The sequence below is a fragment of the Pelecanus crispus genome, chromosome 9 (genome assembly GCF_030463565.1).
Source record: "Pelecanus crispus isolate bPelCri1 chromosome 9, bPelCri1.pri, whole genome shotgun sequence".
In the NCBI taxonomy this organism is placed as follows: Eukaryota; Metazoa; Chordata; class Aves; order Pelecaniformes; family Pelecanidae; genus Pelecanus; species Pelecanus crispus.
Window position 1 is genome coordinate 230779 of NC_134651.1, and position 22929 is coordinate 253707.

Genomic DNA, 22929 nt, shown 5'->3' on the forward strand with positions numbered 1-22929 from the left:
ACCTGCGCCAACAGCACCGAATGCACGGTGCTCGATAGGGATCGTCCAGCCCCCTGGGAACAGGCCCTGGCTCTGTCCAGGCCGTTCTGCCAGATCTGCCCTGAGGAGACGGATTTCACCCCATCACTGTCATCGCCCGTGTTCCCCCCGCCCCGTCCCTCCCCCATTTCAAAAGGACAAAGAGCCGATTGCAGCATTCTGCAGTTCTGGGATTTAGATCTAGATTCTGCAGATTCTAGGACTTACTGTAATCCCCACCTGGTGCTTCACTTATTTTTACAAATATTGTCTCACCTCCCAGGCTTTTTCAATGTCTTAGATTTTTGTTGGTGTTTTGTAATTTAAGAATTCAAAATCCCAAACCAGGTAAAAGGGGGGAAACCTCCAAACACTCATGTCTAGTTTAGGTAAGTCTTTTTTTTCCTGTTACCTGCCCCCGCCTCCCAGTTTCTGCATCTTCTGAGCAATACTGATACTTCCACCTCATCATAACAATTTTCACAGTTATCAGGGAACAGAATCAGTAATAGTGACACTGAGTGACATCATTGCAGTATTACTAACCTCTGAGAAGAGGCTGACAAGTCATGCAGAGTATAAACCTTCTAAGTAACAGCTTACTAGCTTCACCACAATTTTCTTAGATATTGAGGCCAAAGACAACCAGCAGTGTATTTACTGACTGCCCTGTAGCTTTTCAGCTGTTTTTTCAGAATACGGAAACAGAGTCTTCTACGGAGCATAGAACAGGAAGAGAAGCTAAATATAGCTATCGTTCTGTTGTAAAGCATGGCTTCCTGATAACAGGAGCCAAATAACCCAGATCCATTACCCATATTTTCACTCAGTCTGGATAGCTTGATACTTCAGACCAAGCCCGCTTACTTCCATCCATCTTAAATCATTCACAAATCATACCAAAATACTGTTCCTTAAGTATTCATACCCAGACGAGGTTAGATAAAGGTAAATGGTGAGACAGATTTATTTATTTGGTGCTACTTACTGTTTTGGTGAATAAATCTCATCTACCCAACATAGAATCTCCAACCAGAGGTGGTTTGGGGACATCAACAACATTGCTGGGCAGCCCCCTGGCTTTTCATCCCCTGTCTTTTCTATGAGCATCTGGGGCTTATTTGAAAAAGTCAGTATCATCACACAAAAATAAATTACTTCCTTTGCTTTTACATAATTTGACCTCAGTCCAGATTTATTTTTTTGTTTGTTTCTCACAACATAATCTTTTCTCACAGCCTTGTTCTGAGAAACATACTCCAGAGACACTCCTTAGGAGAGAAGTTGGCACATATTGTACAGGCATCTGAATCACAGTGTTATTTTTCCTTAGTGGTCCTTCTGTAAATGAAGCACCATTTTTACTCCCCAAGCCATTAAAAGATGTTTTAGTGACTGGTATTGGGAGTTCCATAAATTCTCAATAATGAAAACTTCCAGTGAGTATTTCCTACTTCCCTTGATCTATGCAAATGCTTATTTTAATTAAAGCAATAATAGACATATCAGAAAGATGTACCCATCAAAGAACCTGACAGCCTTTAGCATTTGCCCAGCTGGTTCCTAGTATATTGAGAAGAACACTTTGGAAAAAGTAAGATTTCTTTGTAGAAATTGCTCCATTCAAGGCCCAGTGAGTGCATAGTAAATAAGTGAGCTGATTTTTTACCTGCAAAGATTAAATCATACTGTGATAATTTTCTTAGTCTGAGAGCAGGCTCCCTGAAGTAAACATGAAGCTCAAAAATCTAGTCTTAAGTCTGACATGAAAATGGGTTTCATAGTTTCATCTTTTAATCGAAAAACCAAGACCTTTTGCCTGAAGTTAGACAGAATTTAGCTATTGAAAACAATAGGAGTATAGCCAGTGCCACACCTAAATTAGTAGTAACTTACTTTAAGTTTGATGTATATTTTACAACAGAACCCCAAACACACTCTGCCAGAGACAATACCTGTCTGTGTTCAATCTTATTGGTACCTTCAGGAAAAAAGGCATCTGAGAGCCCTCTCACAAGTTGACAACCCTTCCAGTTGCACCCCACAAGAATTGCATATATACTTAAATAGGATTTCTAGTATTACTACCGTCATCCTAAAAAGATACTTGCCTAAAAACATTAGGTCTGGCTCTCCAGTCTGATAAAACTGCTTTATATCCTCCTGTTTCTGCAAAGAAGCCTAAAGCTGACAGGCCCAGGCTGTGGTTCCAACTACATTTCTTCAGCATCAGTGATGGCTCAAGATGTCCCTGTTCTGCCAGCTTCCTTGTATCTGCACAATTGTTGGTGTGGCTTGTGATGAACCAGATCAGGGAATTAGTCTAGATGAACAGTGACCTGGGTTTCTTTCAGGTGTGTCATTTCTGTAAGGATGGCAGCTGCAAAAACCAGCTTATTCAGTGTTGCCACTTAACCTGAAGCCATAGCTCTGGACGGTTCAAGACAGCGTTGGACAGTTCAGTATCACGTACTTCATGGGGTTTTGTGGTTGTACAAGGTAAAATTTTAGATGTTTCTGGGCTGCCTGAAAGATTCAGCAGAGATCTGCTATATGGATCAAAACAAAGCCTCAAACATCTTTAAAAGAAGGCTTATTTCAAATTTGAATGAAAATTTCCTGAGCTTTACCCTCTGAGCAAAGTGGAAACTGTTGTCCATCTGAAAATACATGGAATTCTCATGTCCACACAGGGACAGCAATGGAATTGCATCTATCACTATTTGCTAGGAATGAAGATTGGTGTGAAAATCAAGTTCTACAGGACAATACACCAAGTCTAAATATGAAAGAGAAGGTATCTAGTGTCTGTTGCAGAGCTGCAGAGCCTGCTTTAAAAGAGGTGCTTGCTTGAATAAAATGTTGTGTGCTAAGTGAGGTTCCACTTGAGCTCAGGAGTTTGCCTGCCACATGTATCATAATTTTAAGTGGAAATTTTGCCTCAGCTCAGATGGAATGCTGGGCTTTGAAGGAACACATTATCCTTGGAGAACACAAAATGACACAACATACGGAGCAAGTCCACTGAAACTTTTTTTGGTCATTCGCCTTTCTTCAGAGATACCAGCTGCAACGCACTGCCTCCATAATAATTCACTACCTACTGCAAATCTATAAATTGTCTGAATGCTTCAAAATAACAAATTGCTAGCTCAACTTTCCCAAAGAAAAGACAATTCACTAGAACTTTTCCATTGCACACAGCTGTTATTAACGTCAGCTGATTCGTTACGTGTTTTCATATCAGTCTTTACAAAGAAGTATTTTGTAGTGTGAAGAAGGGACATGTGTTGTAAAAACGATGATCCAGAACTAAGAAGGATATCTACACATGACCTGAGCCCAGATAATGAAGTGTCTCATCCACATTAGTAAAACATTAACAGAGGTTATTGGTTGTCATAGTAAAATGAGAGGCTGCACTGAACGTAATTTCATTTACAGACGTTCAGAAAATCAACATCACGGCTGCGAGAACATATAAATAATCAGCACACTGCATTTCTGAGCGACGGCAGCAACATCTCTGAAGGGAGCATTCTACAGGCTCAGCTCCTCTAAGGGCACAGCAGAAACTGGATTTTGTAACGTACACCGAGAAGCTCCTTTTTAGAAAACAGTTCTGAGAACGTCTGAGAGATTTTTCCTCTGCCTTTAATTGTATTTGCCATTTCTTTAAAAAAGCATGTGCACAGGAGATTGTGCTAAGTGCCTGGGAACCACTCTTATTCCCCTGGCTGTGCTATGTACCCTCGCTAACATTTTGTTGTTTTTTCCTGGAGGAAAAGTGGTTGAAAACAATCAACACATTACAGATGAGGTTTGGTACTTCGGAGGGATCTTGGGATCTGGTGTATCGGTGAGTACATAAATTCAGGCATTCCCACCTTTCCCCCCCCACTCACATCATGACTTTGCATTGCTGAATTTCCTCAGTACCCCACATGCAGGTTCCAACACTGCAAATTTGTCTTTGATAAGCAAAGAAGTTACAAGTCATCCAACAGTTTTGCAATAAGTAACTTAATTTAGTGATAAGAAAAAGACATAGAACAATTATATTTAAAAGCAAATGTAACTTGAATTCATCCCAATTCAAACTGTATTTCTGTTATTGGTAGATGATCTTTCCCGCCTTGGTATTTTTGGGCCTTAAGAATAATGATTGCTGTGGATGCTGTGGTAATGAGAGCTGTGGAAAGAGGTTTGCGGTAAGTGAGAGGAAACATGGCAAAAAAGTAAAAGCTAAATTGTTACCGATATGATATATGTGTCTTCTGCTCACAGTCATTGAGAGACTAGACAGATGCTGTCCAGTGTAGGACACAGAGCCCTGCCATTTGTCTGAGCGCTGGAAAGTAGAAATAGCAGGCTGTTCTATTAATAATGAAATAAAATAATAAAAATTGTATTATGCCTTTGATGACGTGCCACAGGTACCACAACTGTACTGCCTTGTTGTATTTTGCTATCACAAGATACTATAGTTGCTATCACAATTAAAACTAATTTCTGAAAGATCTGCACTTTGTTTTGCAGAGCATTAACAGTTCTCTCTTTAGCCATTTTTTGGTGGCAGTTTTTAAAATTATTCTGACAGCTGGGGACTACACTCCCAACTCATTGCAGACCCACACAATGGGCTGCGAGTATCTCACTAGGTTCCTAGGAAATTTCAGGTTGGAAGAGACCTCGGAGGGTCACTTAATCCAACCTCCTGCTTAAAGCTAGGTAGACCAAGCTCCACTTTGATGTTACAGCTTCCTTTCACACTAGAAGTGAAAAGTTTCAAATGGATACCTTCAGACATTAGTAAAGATTTCAAGCAGTTTAGTTTAAAAATGAGATTAGAGAAAAAATAAATATATTTCTACTAGGAGATTTCTACCGTCCTTTCAAAATAAATTGTTTGGCTCAATTAGATCGTTACACTTTTTTATAAAGGAACAGGTTTTCAATTGAAAAAAAGGGGAAAAACAAATAGGAAGAGGATCACGACTGTGAGGTTAACAAGGAGCCTTCCCTAAATCCTGTCTTTGATGCTGTCTTCATGCAATCCCAACAAAGCAAGCGGAACTTCAAGGGTGGGGGGAGTGGAGCCACGTATTTCTCTTCACCATACTGTACTATCAATTTTCTGCTAGCAGTGAGCATATCTTAGTTCAGCTTTGAAGACCACTCATAACTCAGCGACTACCCACCTACTAATGCTTTGCTGCCAGGCTGCCCCTCGCACCTCTGCCATGCAGCTGAACTGGGTGCGCGGTTACGCGCGGGGGTGACGCTCGCTGCCTGTGCTCCTGCTGTCGCGCGTAAGCTAAAGCGTGGACGCGTGGTGCTGCCCGTAAGGCAACCTACACTCCGCCACGCAGTGCCTTGTTGCCAACTCACGTCAGAGTGCAGCTGACTGCCAGACCGGGAATATTAATAGAGTCACAAGCACTAAGTACGCTGGACTAGTCTTGGTGGCCTTACCACAGCGTGACTGAGAACTGAATTTCTTCTTGTACATTAGCAGAAACACCATTATTGCTATATCTACTACATAAACATAATGTTTAAGTTAGCCCCATCAGATATATCAACATAAAAATGCATATCAACAAGAGTCTCGTGATGAGGTCTGAGTAAAAGCTCACAGACCTGAAAGTGTGTTTCTTTTCTTCCTCCACCTGTATCACTTTGATCCCATAAAAGACGCTACCTCTGCCTACAAACTGTTATGGCTACAAGCGCCTCAGAATTCAAGCAGGGCATTAGTTTTTGCATGATTTACTTACATATTAGCATATATGAAAATGCTGTAATGGAAAGCCAGAAAAATAAAGACATCCTTTCCGATCCGTTCCAATTGCACTATTAAAGCTAATGATGACAAGCACCTGCGAGGAGATAAAGTATACTTATATGAAACCTGAAGGGGAGACTCAGAAAGGGAAAATACAATTACTTGATCCAAATATGACCAAGATACCAAAGCTAACACTTAAAGGGTACTGGAGATTTTTTTTTAATGCCTTGAGTGGTCCAAGACTTCAGTCTTGCTTACAATCTCTTGAGAAAGAAATCCGCTCAGTGAAACACAGGGCCCTGAACATCAGCGAGGTCTACGGGATAACCGCTGTCTAAAGGGGAGGAGTGCCATCTGCTGTGTCAGCATTCACCCCTTTCCTTTTCAGCCAAATGGTGCTAATTCTTTTAAAGCTTCTAAATACCAGTGCAGGCGTGTGTTATACATTTACTATGTAATTGCAAACTAATATATTTTAGCTGTTCAGGAGTTGACTATTTTGACCGTTAAGAGCTGAATTTAGGGAATGTACATTCACATTAATAGGGTACATGTCATTGTTTGAATGAGGACAAAACTAACATTCTTTTTCTCTTCATCAGATGTTTTCTTCTATAATATTTGCTGCAGTTGGAGTTCTGGGAGCTGGATACTCCTTTGCTTTGTCAGCAGTAGCCCTAAACAGAGGCCCTAAATGTTACACTGGAACAGAGTGGACCTATCCTTTCCAGGATGGGTAAGACAAGATAATCAGAAAAAAAAGTTATGCATGTTTTAAGTTTGTGATATGATTTAACTTCCAAACCCGTTGCATAAAAATGGGAATTATACTGTTTGTCTAAAACACAGAAGCTCTCAGAAGAGCCAGCAATGCACAGCAATACTAAATAAGGTTCAAGAGCATGGATGTAAAGACAAGCAAGTACAATCAAAACTACTGAGTTTCAAAGGAGCCAATAAAGAGAAATGCACAGCCTTCTAGGTTATTCTTGGGATGATAAGCAGTATACGGGGATAAATTCCACCTAGATGAATAGCAGTGGCATCTTATATTGAAATTTGATGGTATTCAAATAATTAGTATCTATATGTCATTTTATCTTGGTTATGGAATTTGGAAGTTGTCTGTTCCTCACCCTCTGCAACTCAAACATGCTTGCTGTCACGTATATTTATCACTTTCAGAGAGGTGGTGTGCGGAACATGAAACCCTAGCAATCCAATTGCTCAGGGCTGAAGTCAGCAGAGGTCCAACGGAAAACAGGGTACAATGTGCCACCAAGGAGAGTAGGACAGATCGATGAGGGGTGCAGTAGCCCCTCATCACCTGAGAATCTTTAATGCGGTCTTCCTCAGTCAAGAGTGACCTAGCAGCATGTCTTGCACAATACACCACAAAAGTATAGTTCCGGTTAAAAAGAAAAGAAGTACAATGTTGTACGTTACACATTATTTGTTCACAGGCCAGTGAGGGCTGGAAACCAATGACTTTGGTCTAATTCAGGGAGTATTTGGAAAAATACAGAATCATAGAATCATAGAATCGTTTAGGTTGGAAAAGACCTTTAAGATCATCCAGTCTAACCATTAACCTACACTACCAAGTCCACACTAAACCGGCTGCAGTCAAGGAATCACTTGACAGGAACACAAGAAACAAAACAGCATTAAGAATATGCAGAGATATAGTAAGTGGTTAAGCAGTTCACAGTTAAACCAAAATGTGAAGGTAAAAATTATGGAAAATACTTTTACCTAATACTGCTGTTCTTTAGAGGAGGCATGTAGAACAGCAAAGGTTGTTCTTTTCTGCTCAGTGGGCAAGAGGCGACTGGTCTTGTAGCATTTGATATTTTGTTAGGAAAACTGAGTTTAGTCATCATTTATCATATTGTTTTGATAATTCACTTGTTTTTATTACAATGTAATACAGTAAATTAAGACAAATATTTAGATGTAGACAACCCCAGCCACCCCAGGGTGTCTGCCAAGGAGGAGTTACGGAAGGTGCCACACTCCCGCGGAGACCCTGCGAGCCCCATATCCATAGGGGTGTGCTTGGTGGGCGCGTGGCGTACCGCCAGCTGTCAGCTCCGCTCCACCCAGCAGGGAATCACCACAGCGGTAGCAAAACCGCCTTCCACAAAAGCCACTGGCACCAACACCCATTCGGCACGTGCTTGGCTAAGCTCTCTTCTTCGCAAGATACCAGAAACTGTTCAATTTTATCTAACATATTCTCGTCTCTGACTGTTCCCTTCTGATGCCCTGTCTTTCCAAATCAATTGCTTTAATTGATCTAGAAACTCAAACGAAATTGCGTTCTAGGGAAGTAGCACCAGTGCGATAACGGGAATTCTTTCTCGAAGCGCTGAAGCTAACAGAACATCGCGACAGTGACAACTGGTCAGCCGTGACAGACCCCCTGTCTGTGAGCTAACCGTCGTCTTCATCACTGTTTTTTCTTCCCCCAGGAATTACCTCGCTAACCACACATTGTGGAATGCGTGTCTGTCACCTGAAAACATCATCCCGTGGAACCTGACCCTCTTCTCCTTGCTGCTCATCATGAGTGGGATCCAGGCAGTGCTCTGTGGCATTCAGGTGGTGAACGGCCTGCTTGGAACAATCTGTGGGGACTGCAAATGTTGCGGATGTTGTGGGGTGAGCAACTGATGGTTTTCTTTCATTATGTTGTGTACCGATGATAGTTATATATACACCTGACAAGCTGACAGTCTGAAAAACTAAACTAGCCTTCACTCAGCACCATGATTATGTTTTCTAAAGTACAGCTGAAACCCTACAGTGTTGCCAGGTGCTGAAAATATGATCTCAGTTGATATTTATGGTGTTTATCTGACAGCTTCCCATAGCCATTGGGAAATAATAAACACCTTTGAAAGTCACAGGAATAGCAGCCACTAAGTTACCTCCATGTTTTCATTCTTCCAGGGAGATGGAACTGTCTAAAGAATATGAATATTGCAGGCAACCCTCCTTCTCTTGGGAGGGTCCTTCTGCAGTCGTTCCATAAAGCAGCCCTCAGACGCACCGTCTCTGGCTAAGAAGATGAGAATGAAGGGCACTTCCCACTAATATTATGAAGCCCCGACTCCCTTTCTAGCCTTCCTGAAACCCCTCATCATGGAATAAAATAGGTGAAATTCAACTCTCACATTCATATTTATTTTTGTAAACCAGCTTCCATTTAAAAAGAGGGTATTCTCAGGCAAAATATTTTCTCTCCCGAGTCAGCTTTCCAACTGGGGATCACCAAATGCTGCTGGTACAAGCTCAGTTGTAATGCAGTTGAGTCTACTTTCATTTGAGGTTTATCAGATGGAAATATCGCAAGTCTAACTGGTTTTGAGTACATGTTTACGTTACGTGGAAAAGTGAGGACTGCTCTCTTCCAGACCTGCTATGATTAAAATGCTCCCTATAAAGAGAGTCTCTGTTACAAAAGAGATTCACGAATCTCATGGTGAGGTCTCTTTTCTTGACTGTGTCTGACAGACGGGTGTATTCAGCAGCACTGCTGTACAGGTAAGTGTAGGGTCAAAGTAACAGGCAAACGAGAGTGACGAGGGTCCCTAGTCTGAGGCATTACGAGCCGTCTCAGATACCCTGCTTCACACCAGGAATTCAGTGAGAAAGGCCAATTCACAGCCATTTCTCAGCACAGTGGGGATCTGGCTGCTTCACTAATCCCTAATCAGTCTTCCTCCAGTCACTCTCACCAACGGGAATGTAACAACACGGTATGGCTGTAGAAGATGGAACTGAAAACAGAAAGTATAAGAATACGGGAGGCTTGTAGAGAGACTTTCCCAGCCTACAATTCTTTGTACTCCAGGGACCTCATAAGACAAGATTCCATCTCTGCATTTAACTCTTCTTGAGGGATTCCTTCTCCATGAGGCTGTCCAGTTGTTTCTTGGATCACAATACCCCTTCCATAGTCTAACTTCACATTGTGGGAAGAACCTCCTTTGTTCTGACCCTGCCACCTGCTCCTTTTGTTCAATGCCTCCTAGTTCTTGCCTGCAAGAAAGAGTACACAGCCAGTCCTAGCCCCTTTTCCCCACGATGCCTCATTTCCTAGGTTCTCTCATATCTTCTTTCAGTTGTCTCTTTTTTTAGCCTGAAGAGCATTAGTATATTTCGCCATTCCTCATACAGAAGTTGTTTCACCTTTATTTGAAGCTTTTTCAACTTTCCCCACGACACTCTGAGATGGGAGGGACAGAGCAGCAGTGTTCCAGGTACAGGCACACTGCCCTAGCCATTGATTCTAACAGCGAAGTTCATTAGCTGCAAAGGCAAGGATGAACCACAACCTAATCAGCCACTGCTGTGAATCCCACAGGTCTGGTCTTGTTAGAGAGCAAGCCAATTCCTCATACAGAACATCATCTTCACACACTGGCTTCCAAACAAATGGTAAAGGAAACCTCATTTCTAGAAAATCAAATAAATTTCCAGATCTCTGATACAATATAAAATTGGTACCCATGGAAAGGAGAGGGACACACCCCATTTAAATCCAGGTATGTGATGAGAAAACTCAATTAAAACTTCAACATATGTATTTATTTACATGCTGAAGTATGTCCTATACCTGTAATCCTTGCCTTTAATCTCTCTTGTACAAAAACTGCCCAACCTGTATAATTTAATGATGTAGAAATATACGCAGTAAGTAACCAAATCTGTTTCCACTTGTGAAGTAAAAGGGCTTTTACCCCCCTGTTCATGGCACTAACTAACCAACAGTGATCTCTTGTCTAACAGAGGTGATGCGGTGACTTAGTCACAGATAAACAGGTCTGGGAGGCATCTCTGGAGCCTACCTTTGTATGCAAAGGCAGTGCAAACAACACTTAAATAATTTGTAAGACAACTGTGTAACCTGGTCTTAAAAATCTCTAAGTTCAGAGATCCAACATCTTCAGCATTTTGTAACACCGTTAACTGTTCTGAAAGTTAGAAAGACTTTCTTAATATGTAATCATGCACCCCCCTGGTACAACGAACACCGGACTTGTGACTTCAACACAGGTTACAATTTCTATGCAGTCGACTTGAGTAGCTCGTAAGTCCTGTTCTTAAAGCTTCCAATCTATACATGACTACAAATGCTGTTTATTCATCTTTTTGCAGAAGTTCAATTTGGCTGTCTTTGGCACAGTGCTATGAAAGAGATATTAAAGGGAAAAGAGAGTTGAAAGGCAAACCCACTTTTTAGAAAGAACTAGTCTTTTAAAACTTAAAAAGAAAAAACTATTTCCCAAAGAAATCAAGGAGGAAATAATAGGGACTGGAGAAGTTTGAGGGATTCAGATCAACTGATATGCTTCATAAATTCCTAAAACAAATTTTCACAAACCAGCTGGCCAGGCTGGATGTCTCAAGGCTTCTAGTTCATCAATGTATTTGCCACATCTCTTACCTAAAATATTTCTCTTGAAATAATGATTCCACGGCCTGTGTGTTCAGAAAATGTATTTCATGTACTCTGTATCTACACTAGAGATATCTGAAGAACTTGAAGTATTCAGAAGCGCTAAAAGCTGGTGAGCAATATGCAAAAAATGTTAAATAGCTAGATTTAGGTACTAAGAGTTACATTAATAAAAGCAAAGCGGCCTCAGTGATACATTGTGCAAGATGATAAAAGAAATTATAAAAAAAAACTCTTCAGAAACAGCTGTCTCTCCCACCTGTTCTACTGCATTGCTAGGGAATTTGAGAGCACCCTTTATATCACCACCCACTGATGCAACCATCTTACATCTATTCTTTCATCTGTGGTTAGCAGCTGTCCCGCACCTCATCTCACATTTGTCTTGGTTTATTTATATGAAGCCTTTGGGAACATGGAATGTTTCTCATCAACATTCAACAAAGGGACGGGTAGCTGCATAGTGTACGATTTTGATATATTAATAAACAGAATACATAAATCTTTGCGGGAGACTTGGGGTAAGAAATAACAGACAGGAAGCTATGATACCTAAAACCAAAACCAACGCGTGCCTCATGAATCAATGCTTCTAAGATGCCCAACTACATGGTGGTTTTCTAACGTGAGCCAATACATAGCAGACTGAGACCAGGCGCACGCATTTCACCTTGTGATCTGGACTGCATTTGCACCTTGGCCTTGGGTGTATTGAACAAGCGTAAATGAACTGGAACCAGCAGCTCAGCTGATCTAGCATTTTAAAGTGCCAACAACAGCATTCCAAAATCTGTTCAGTTATGGATAATGTTTGAGGCTCTCCCCTAGCATTTAATTTAAGGGAATCACACATGTCCAGTGTCAGTTCTGCAGTAAGTGGAGATTGCTCTCTGTGTTTCTACTGAGCAAAGTGTCCAGTAAAATCAAGGAGAGAGACTGATCCTAGATTGATGTAACAGAGAAAGGTACGATGAGCCAGTGGTACTCCTGGGAGAGAAGTCACAGGTAAAGAGAGCACAGTGCTAGACAGGGACAGAACGATGATGGCAAGAGAGGAACCACGAACAGGGAGAACTGGAAGTATTAAAACAGACCTCAGTCGGCCTACCCAGACCTCAGTAGTCCTGACCAACTTGAACACCACACTCAGTTTTAGCGTGTACAAACATCAACTGTTACACAGATGTAGAAACCCTAGTAGTCTAAAGGAAAAATACTAGTTATCATTTGTAAAATCTGAGAGATGCACGTTTATCTGAAGCTTCATTATTGACCCATAAAAACTAGCTGCTCGGTGACTGGTTGACCAGGATACTGAGAGCATGGCAATTCTGACATTGCGTGGCATTCTTTCAGCTGAGTTTACATAAAAAGAAACACAGGGGTTATTTAACAACTCAGATTACAACATGGGGAGTGGGTGCATGTGATCTTGAGCCCACGCATTTCAACTTCAGCCTGACAAAACTGGTGCCCCTGCATGGCTAAAATATATACAGTCGGAGCTCTCTTTATTGATTGTCTCCAATAAATAGACTGCAACAAAATGATGCATTAACCACAGTACAGCGTCACCTATCAGGGAGTGATGCATTATTTAACTGGCAACTCTTTGCAAAAGGTTCGTTTCTAAAATTAGGAAGTAACATACACAAAGCTAAAAGACATTTGCTCAGCCAAGAGCAAAGGATGTTTTCTAACATCATTCTAGTCTTGCATGTTCATCACCTGCCCCCAGTTCAACTTTACTTCCCCCTTGATGGCTTCTACGTTACTCATAGTGCAACCAGCAGCAGGGCAAGTGACGGCAAACTCTGGAACAAGCCCTTCTGCCGGAGGATGGGAGGCTGACTTGTTCTGTGACCTTGATATGGGTGGGGTCTTCACCCCGGAGGGCGGACACTGGTATCACAGTGACTTGACAGACATGAATAAAAACCCAGAAAAAACACCTCTGAAGTTTTGTCTTGCCAAATTACTTTTTCACTGGGAGAGGACACGCAATTTAACTGAAATTACAAAAGCTCTGCCAATACAATGGGACTTTCTTATTAGCATCTTCATTATCCTCCAGTTGCGGCTAATTTGCTGCAGGACCCTTTGCTGAAATACACATTGCTCCCATCTGTGGATCCGAACAATCCAAACCGAAACAAATCATTAGCAGGCACTGAAAAATATACAATTAATGAATTGTGCTACTTAGGAGGCGTTCACGGCATTATTTGGAGACTGACGTGCAGAAAAAAGCGCCAGTGAGAGGTGTGCACAGCCTTTGCGTGTGCAAGTTCTGCCCGCGCTCGGATTTCGCGGCTGGCTCCTGGTGCGGGACCGGCGGCACCGCCCGCAGCCCCGGCCCGCAGCCCCGGCCCGCCCCGCTCCCTCCCGGCCCTCTGCTCCCTCCCGGCCCGCAGCCCCGGCCCGCCCCGCTCCCTCCCGGCCCTCTGCTCCCTCCCGGCCCGCAGCCCCGGCCCGCCCCGCTCCCTCCCGGCCCTCTGCTCCCTCCCGGCCCGCAGCCCCGGCCCGCCCCGCTCCCTCCCGGCCCTCTGCTCCCTCCCGGCCCGGCGGCGCCTCCCGCAGCCCACCCGGCCGAGCCCGCAGCGCAGCCGGCAGCAGGGCCGCAGCCCGGCCGGGGCAGCCCCGGGGGGGGCAGAGGCCCCGCAGGGCCGAGCCGGGGCAGCCCCGGGGGTTCCGGTCGGGCCAAGGCGGCGGCGGCTCCCGCATGCGGATCGGCAGCCCGCGGCCTCAGGCCGGCCCCGCAGGCCGGGTCAGCGCCCCGGGAGGCCGCGGCCTTGCCCGCCCGCCGCGCCGGGCCGGCCGGGCTCCCGAGGGGACGGTGGCGGCTGCGGCCTCGGCGCGGCCCCGGGGCCCGGCCCGGCTCCCGCCGGGGGCCGTGGCCAGAGGCGCCCCGGGAGCGGCCGCCGGAGGGGGCGGCGGGGGGAGCCCCCGGGCGGAGCCTGGGCCGGTCGGGCCCGTCCCCCGTCCCGTCCCCCGTCCCCCCTCGGCTCCCGCCCGGGCCCCCCCGCCGCGCTCGCTCTGCCCCTCCTCGCCCGCGCCGCGCTCTCCTGCGGGAATTCTGCCTGGGGGAATTCTGCCTGGGGGAATTCTGGGAACCGCAGCTTACAAGAAAGCTTGTTTTTACAAGAGACCAAGCCACAGGCACCCACACCCGCCCTAACATCAGGTCCTAATTTTTCTGGAGTACCGCAGGACGGGGCTCTGAGCAAGCTGACCCGGCTGCAGCCGGCCCTGCTCGCTGCGGGGTGCGGGGGCTCTCCAGGGCCCTTCCCAGCGAAGCCGCCTGTGCCTCCGGCCACTGCATTCTGAAGAATTGAAACAGACCCGGCGGGGGGCACAGGTATGGCTGATGATACGGGGAAGAGTAAGCTTTGAGGACCAGTTAGAAAAAAAAGCGTAAGAAAGATTTTAACTGCAGTACCAGACTGAAAATGACATTGTTGGGATGCCACCCAGCAGAACTCCATGGGAACCGGTGCGAGAGGCGAGGCTCCCGGGAGCGATGCGCGCACCACTCGCCCAGAAGAAGGCACCGGCACTGGAAGCAGTCCTTTGCAGGTGTGCCATCGCCGGGGCAGCCCGCATCAGCTCTCTAACTCTGGCAGAGAAATGAGAAGGCCCATCAGCCGGACTGTTACATTAACTTGTCTGGGAAAGCCAGAGGACTGACATGCTTCCTCTGAAATGACTGGGGTTTGGGCACATGACAATCTCAGGAAACCCCTCCCTGATGAACGGCTTTATTACAGCTCTTAGGTAAGAGCACCTGGGAGCAGCAACCTGCACAGAGCGCTGCTGCGCAGAGTGCTGCTGACCAGCCTGGAAGGAAAGCGGGATACCTTCCAAGATGTGAGCTGCCATCGTTAGGAACGAGCTGAATGACCTCTATAAACAAACACACATCCAGTGTTTCTGCCAGAGAAACTTAATTAATGTTCCTGAGCAAATACACCATGAATTAACAAAGATGTTTCTCAAAACAGGGTCAGAAGCTAGTACACTTTGCATTTCTGTTTGGTGGAGGTTCCAGAGCTTTTGTATGTAAACACAAGACACTGTTAGAACCATTCTAACAATTAATTAGAATAAATTATGTAAGGGAATGATTCAAGGAAGAGTATTAAAATTAACAGTTGCACTGGATCTGAAATCACCCGTGTCATGTACCGTGACAGATATCAAATACAAGCCCAGGAGGTTTCGGTTTCATGCCTTGTTCCTAGGAAAGACGACGGGTATGTTCTTTACACAGAATTTAAGACACTTCTTGACTAAGGATCAGACTGAAAACAGCGCACTATTTAAGTCCCCAAAACAGAACTTAACAGCAAATGGACTTGGGGCGAACTTTTCTGCTTAGAGATAAGTGTATTACCTCGTAACAAAACATTTGTGTTAGTCAGTTGTGAATTACAAGGCGCCAGGAAAAGAAACAAGTAATGGTGGCACTGGGGAGCATGTTGTAAGCATTATGAGTAAAGCTGTAACCATCACTAACGGCCATAACAACTACTAACAAACTGAAACATAATGGTAAAATAACCCATTTCATTTGCTAAGTGCTAGTAATTTAATTCAAAATGTATGCCTTTTGCACAGAATAGTATGTCTGTACCTTTATTCCAAGCAGTGTTATACAGTTCCCTGGGAAGCACATACTAAATCCTCCAAAGAAAAAAAAAGAAACAATTTAATAAACCAATATGCATCCAAAATCTTTAAGCTCATTTATATTTGTTTTTCATGTACAAGATTAAAGAAATAAAAAAAAAAAAACAAACCCAGAATCAAAGCCTGGATACAACAGTTTGATCTGACTGCTTTTGATACATACAATCTGTTGCAAGGTACTCGAAATTAAAAACAAATGCTCACACATGTCATATAACAAAAAGAAAAAAAAGTAAACAAAAAAGTTAAAGCACTAGCATGTACATGGATGTAGTATATTAGGAAACAAGTTTATTTGAACACCCATATTTTTCTGTATTTAAAATAGACATTTTAACCCTTCCCTCCCCCAAAACAGCATTTGTTCTCAGAAAGTGAAACCCAGTCCCTCCCCAGTTACATTCTAACAGTATTACCAGAATACAAACTGTAATTAACAATGTCCCATTACTTCTGTATCATCAAGACTTATGTATGCCACCCTCAGCGATGGTCAACAGTAAAACTGTCCAGCTGGCACGTTTATTGTATTTATACTACAAGTAGACAGTGTACATTTAGTAAAGTAAATGTTCAAAACCTGAAATAGTACAGTGAAATATTGTCAGCAATAAATTTAGTTTTGTAAGAACTACATACGCCTTGAATACTTAAAAGTTCTGCCATAAGCCTGTTTGAAGCCAGAAACTTTTAAAAAAAGAGAACTTTAAAAAATAGATTTTATTGTCGCTGCACTTGATCTGATACATCCTCTCCATTACAAAAAAGAAAAGCTTACAGTGTAAGGAATCACTTTTAATTTGCCCATGATTTGGTTCATGACTGAGTAAAGATCTGACCTAAGATTTTGGGAGTTCTTTTACACTGGAAGTAGTGTTTCACACAGCACCCTCCTCTTCCAAATCTGCTGCTGGTTTATTATGGAAGTAATATGGAAACACAGTTTCTGATTTTTTTACCTCTTTAAGGTCTTGGATCCAAGACACTTAGCCACTTGAAACGCCAATGAAAGAGGAATCAAGCTGGTAGCTTCACAATTCTGATAAACGTCTTACGTGACTTTACTAGAAAACTGCACCAGTTTTCATTGTAAGAAGTCTGGCCTTCAGCTGATGAAAATCAGCGCAGCCAAACAGAAGTCAACACAGGCTAGCTAATTCATGCCAGCTGAGAACCTGATCTGCTTGGAATATCTTTTATTATGGCAAAACTTAAATTTACAATAGTACAGACCTACTAGCAAATGAACAAACTGCATTTTCTAAACATAATCTAACAATGAGCAGTATCGGCTGACTCATTCCGGAGCTCAGATCTGCAGCTACTGTATATTGTTCTAGCACCAATGGCGTTCAGTTTGTTAGGCCAACCACGCAGCGCTGGTGAGCTGGCCTCACAAGTTGGCATCACAATCAGATGCCAAAAGACGCCCAAAAATCTCCAATTCTTTTACCAAAGTCAGTCATGTCACTAAAGAACAAAGCCTTAGGACCACCTGTTTCTCACTTAGGCTGACAACCTGAAGAAGTCCTTAAAGGAGAGAGATTAATCATAGTTACAGTAACATTGGTCAGCCCTGCCCGGTCCCCTGTTTGTTGAAAAGAAATTTCTGCTATCTCAACAGTTAACACTAGCAAAAATAATAATAAAAAAACCCCAAATAACCCCTCCAAAAGAATAAAAGAAACACAATGCCCATTCAGTAATTAAATTCTGTGCAGACACAACTCTGCTGTCACATCTCATTTTCTATTAAAAAAAAAAAAAAACAAACCAAAACATAAAAAGAGCTACTTTTCCCTATGTAATAAAACTTCACGACTGTAGGTCTTTGCCTTCCATCTCTTTTTTCAAAGTTTTGGTGTGCGTGCTTTTTATTTTCCATCTTCTGATAACATGTATAACCAGCAGTTCATCACTGACAAGGTAGTTTATTGTATTAATTTCTTCTATTCTGTTTTTTACTGAACACTGGCGATTTGTTTTCTGTGTATCCCTATCTGCAGCCACCCCTCCGGGCAAGGATCTACATTTGTTACATCACGATTTGTCTTCCAAACCTACTCCATATTCCCATCACTTCATCTCGGACCTTTTCACCTACTTTCACCCAACCAGATGGAAAAAAGTCTGTAGTGATCAATATTGTGGTGCATCAGTAAGATCTTGTTAAGGTTACTAGACCTGGCAAACACACATTTACACCGAGTGCTACATCTTTTCCTCTCTCTACATAGCCTGGATTAAGCTTAGAGAAAAGTTTTAATGCCTTTCATAAAAAGACATATTTTTCAATATAAAAAGCTTAAATTCCTAGAGTATAAATAATATAATTTCAAAATATTTAAGAATTTTAGGACTTCATTTGCATTTCAGGGGAACTGCAAGCTTAATGTCCTTGATGCTTTCTCAGTCCCAAACCTCTGACAAAGAAGTATCTGTAGGATATACAATAGGTAGAAATACACAGAACACGCTCGGTGTCCTGTACACGATTACAGTAAGTGAAAGACTTAAGAACTAAGCAACTTTACCAGACAAGTCACAACACTGCTTTAGCATTGCCCTGATAAAGTTACCCTCTTTTTTCATGTATACAACTACATGTATTTTGACATTGTCAGTTAAAAACATTACTGAAAACAGTATGAGCAAGGGTTTTTTCCCCACTACATATGACATTAACTAGTTGTGCCACATTTTTCAGACCTGATTTTAAAAACATGTTTTTGCATTTAACATATTTGCCACAGATTTTATATATATAAAAAATTGTTTGTTCATGTGTCAAGTTATAAAATTGTAGTGCTTAATATAATAAACATCAAAATCTAAGATCTTTTAAAAAAATGCTTGTTTATAACACATTGCTTTGTTTTTAAAAGGCAGCAGTCAGTACCAGTCTGGTTTATTCTGCAACAATATTGTAGTGTAAAAATGTTGCTAACCAATTCTGGTACTTTCAGGTTGGAAGTATTTATTTTCCAAAAACTACAGTAATATACTGAAAGAAGAAACTGCAATAGTACTGTTTGTGCCTTTAGAAATATATAGTAAGGACTATTATGACTGATATGGATCAGATTTAATCTGTATTCCATACAGCACAGTTAGTTATTAAGAAAGAAAAAAAGATTTTTAAAGCTTAAGTAGTTGATAAAAAAAGCTTCTGATACTATTGTCATAAATGTAGTAATAAAACTGCTCTCATGGTCTGATGCTGTGCATGTTTTTTGAACCAAGTGACCTAGTAGTTAGCTTTTGTGATTCACGAAGGGTTTGTGACGTTAATCAATACCTAGGAGATCAGTCAGGGACATGCACAACCACCACCCACTTTCTGTCCTTAAAATGAAACATTTCTACCTGGTCTGAAAAGTTAAAGAAGTATATAGATGTGTAAAGTAGTGTGCTTTTTTTTAAAGAGGAAGAAATATATATGCATATATGTATTTTTTTTTATATATATATATATATATGTATTTTATATTTAAATTAGTGTCAATCAAATCCAGGCAGAGATCAAACTGACCAAAAAGATGATGTAACAAAAGTCATTAAGGCAGTAAGTTGTATCTCTTGAGGATTTTCAGATATTCTACCTCTATCTCAAGAGGAAAAAGAAATGTTGAATTGCATTGTAGGCCCAATCAGCATTGAATGATTACAGCCAGGTAAGGAAGGGCTCATTTTTGTTGAGTACGGACTCCACATCGTTGAGAATAGGGATCAAGTCTTCTGACTCTAGAGTCCCAAGATCAACATTTGTTCCTGGAAGACAGTCGAGGAAATCAGGGAAACGTGTTTGTTGCGGATTTATGTTCATTGTTGTCTGTGCTATAGATTCTCCTAGGAAAAGTAAAGAAGAACTTTTGAAATACCAAACTCTTCTTGCGGGTAGCTTAAAACAACACATTTGACATAAAAATGAGACTCCCCCTTTCCCATAAGCACCTGTGAGCATTCCTATCCTCCACAAACGTTACATCAAAACCATATTTGCTTGCAGAATGCGTATTCTTGTAAGAGTTAATTTCATATCCTTGCTTTGCTCTCAAAAGCACAAAAGGCCCTTTCCAGCAGTGTTCAACGTAATCAGCCTCTGACCTTCCACTCGGGAAGCATGATTGTTCAAAGTTCACTAGTCCGCACAGGGAGCAATGCAATTGAGTCTTACGTAAACCCTCCGTCCTGCTCTCTGCACAAGGGTGAATGCTGGCCATGGGGCACAACTGAAAAAAGCGGCTTACGCCAATTTAGCTCTGCAATATTATGTTACTTTTTCCATCAATTATTAACAACAAACATGAAAATCTTCAATAGAGAAACCTTTCACTGTTTGCATCATCTAGAATGTCTGATGACTTCAAAAGGAAGTTTAGGTGAGGAAGTGCCAAGAGTTTCACTATCTAGGAAAAAGCTTGTTGGTTTCCTAGTAATTTATTTCAGTATTTTAAATACCACAAGGACACTGATATAAAAACAAATACATACCAAAACCTAAATTAGCTAAATATGTTCTGTTTGAAGGCAAATCCAACTTTGCCATTGTAAGAGACTAATTAATGAGACTCATTTCCCAGAGTTAGAAAATGCAGTGATCTACCAAGAATATAACCCAAGACCAGATTTTTACTCCTCCTACCTTGGACTATGGTACAAAAACACAAATTAAAGCTGACGTTTTCCAACTTCTACTTGTTTTGTTTAACATCAGTCTAAGGTAGAAGGGTAGAATCTGGACCTAAGTTAAAGCTCAGAGCCTTCTAGGCACTAAGTACCTTCTAGGCATTTTCCCCCAGTCTCTTGCACAGGAAAGCGAGAGATTATCGTTCAGTTATGCAATTATAAAACATTCCTGGTTTTAACACAAAGTTATTAATATCATTATACTTTAAGTTAAATCAGAGTATTCTACCTGTATCCATCTCATCTACGTTGCTGAGGAAATCTTCAGGTGTCGTTGGTATACTGTAGCATCCTAATCCCAAGCCACTGTCTGTACTCTGTTCCCTGGAATGGTATGGCCCACTATAAATCGAAACATGAAAAAGCCTCAGTAAAGATGTTCTGTTAGATATAGTTGTGGTGTTTGAAAAAAGACATCACAGTAGGTTAGATATTAAAGATAAACACTGAGCCAGTAAGCCTCATTCGCAACTGCTGGCCACTAATGTGATCATGTTACACCAACTCAAATATAAAGCAACTGAAGTGAGGCCACTCTTAAATTTTGAAATACACACATGTATATATAACTCTCTAGACAAAAACAGTTCTGATAGCCTAAAAAAACGGAGTTTATTTATACTTAGGTAATATACCTATTCTACCTAGAGTCTTCTACATACACCTACAGTACAATTAAAACCACTTGTTACCATCTGTTTGATTTTTCTAAGATTTCTTCTCAAAGTATAAACTGAAAGATTTCAGGTCAGCCACTCGGCCGTACCCCCTGTTCACAGTAAGTACAAAAGAAGATGATGTAGGGAACTACTTTAGAGAAACAGCTTTAAAAGTGTAGAGAAGGCAACAGAACCAATTGCCTAACGACGAGGACATGAACTTGCCTGTTCAAGAAAGGATCGGATCCATTATTTGTAATAGGCCTCATGTCTTGTGTCATGGCAGGTGTATTCACAGCTGTCTGAACTGGGGCCATGTTTTCTGAGTCCATGGGAAGTTGTCTGCATAGAGCAGCTTCCTAAAAAGGCAAATAAATATAAGGGAAGGGTTATTCCAACAGCTCAGAAGTGCTGCAGTCTTGTAACAAGCGAACTTGTAATACGTACACATCTTCTTATTTAGGAAAGTAATTCTAAAGGTGTAACTGATGACTATTTATTTACACTGGTGTGAAGAAAATCATAATGTAGACAGAGAGCATCTTTTATACCCACCTGTGCTGGCTTAAAATACCGCAGAATCTACCTTTCTGGTACTACCACGGCTGGAAGCCAGTCCCACGGTTCAGCCAGCACGCAGATGTGTTTGAGGACCTTCTAATTGGCTTCACATTAAACCAGAGAGCCTGTTTGCCTGTTTGAACTAGCCTCACTCTTTTTGCGTGATGCAGATCACGAAACACTCATATAAATGGCTTTACTGGCAGAGCTGTCACATTGGCAACCCCTAGTGAGGGGTAGTGGCAGACAGCCAGGAGAAAGTCAAACCTGGAACAAGCACAAGCACCTGCAGAATGACTGCACCTCTATAGCCTTGCTGGCCAGAGAGATAATCCCTACAAAATCAAATCACCTATGTTATAACTTAGGACAACTTGTGTGTCACCTCATCATAAAACACTGATAGACCTGCACACTACAGCTGATTATTGACAGCCTGTCCACACTTCATGGGCCAGCTAACTCCAGTTGAGGGTTTTCACACACATACTAGAGCTGTGTAACACTCAAATTACAATTTCAATTCACTGTTCAGTGAGGCCAAGTTCTCTGAGAGCTGGAGTAGCAATAATAAAGCAGTTTAAAACCTACAGACTCAAATTCAATCTCCCATGTATCTAACAGCTTACCTTAAATGAAATTGCTCTCAGTTTAAACTGGTGCAAAAGAGAGCAAAATCAGGCACTAAAACTATGCGAGTCGCTGCTAGATGACATAATTTGTTATATACCAAAGCAGAAGAATATCACTTGCAACCATAAAGTACTTAACATGTTAGAAGAAAACCACTGGAACCAAGACTTTGACCCAATAATCTTTAGAATGAACCCTCTGCCTAATAATTAGCATCTGCCTAATGACATGTCTCATGTACACAACACTGTCTTTAGGATGACAAACGAGCAACGAGAGCCAAAGGAAACTTGTTTCAGAGCTCTTCCTGAACGATGGATTCTTCTAGCATTATCTCTGTGAAACAACCATGACATCTAGTGGTACAGAGGTCTATACAAAGGTTGGCTCCACGGGGATGTTCCAAACAGATGTCCTAAGAC

General features: G+C 42.0%; 2 protein-coding genes across 2 annotated transcripts in view; one reads left to right on the forward strand and one right to left on the reverse strand.

Annotated features, from left to right (window-relative positions):
- The first annotated feature begins 3703 nt into the window (after positions 1 to 3703).
- TM4SF4 (transmembrane 4 L six family member 4) lies at positions 3704 to 8782 on the forward strand. The gene is made up of 5 exons (XM_009489903.2): positions 3704 to 3877; positions 4140 to 4229; positions 6412 to 6545; positions 8284 to 8473; positions 8765 to 8782. Exons 1-5 carry the CDS (start codon positions 3704 to 3706, stop codon positions 8780 to 8782), a joined length of 606 nt encoding a protein of 201 aa, XP_009488178.1.
- Positions 8783 to 19629: 10847 nt separating this feature from the next.
- Positions 19630 to 22929, reverse strand: part of WWTR1 (WW domain containing transcription regulator 1) — a 77520-nt gene continuing 74220 nt past the window's right edge. Inside the window, exons 4-6 of the mRNA XM_075716529.1 lie at positions 21539 to 21672; positions 20884 to 20996; positions 19630 to 19814 (exon numbers count right to left, since the gene is read on the reverse strand). Of these exons, the coding sequence (XP_075572644.1) occupies positions 19630 to 19814; positions 20884 to 20996; positions 21539 to 21672 (432 nt within the window). The remainder of the gene's footprint in view (positions 19815 to 20883; positions 20997 to 21538; positions 21673 to 22929) is intronic.

Excerpts from the sequence above, each read along its gene's own strand:
- TM4SF4 (XM_009489903.2), top strand. The coding sequence starts at position 3,704 with ATGTGCACAGGAGATTGTGCTAAGTGCCTGGGAACCACTCTTATTCCC. Across the intron at positions 4,230-6,411 it reads GCTGTGGAAAGAGGTTTGCG|ATGTTTTCTTCTATAATATT; the intron begins GTAAGTGAGAGG and ends TCTCTTCATCAG. Across the intron at positions 6,546-8,283 it reads ACCTATCCTTTCCAGGATGG|GAATTACCTCGCTAACCACA; the intron begins GTAAGACAAGAT and ends TTCTTCCCCCAG.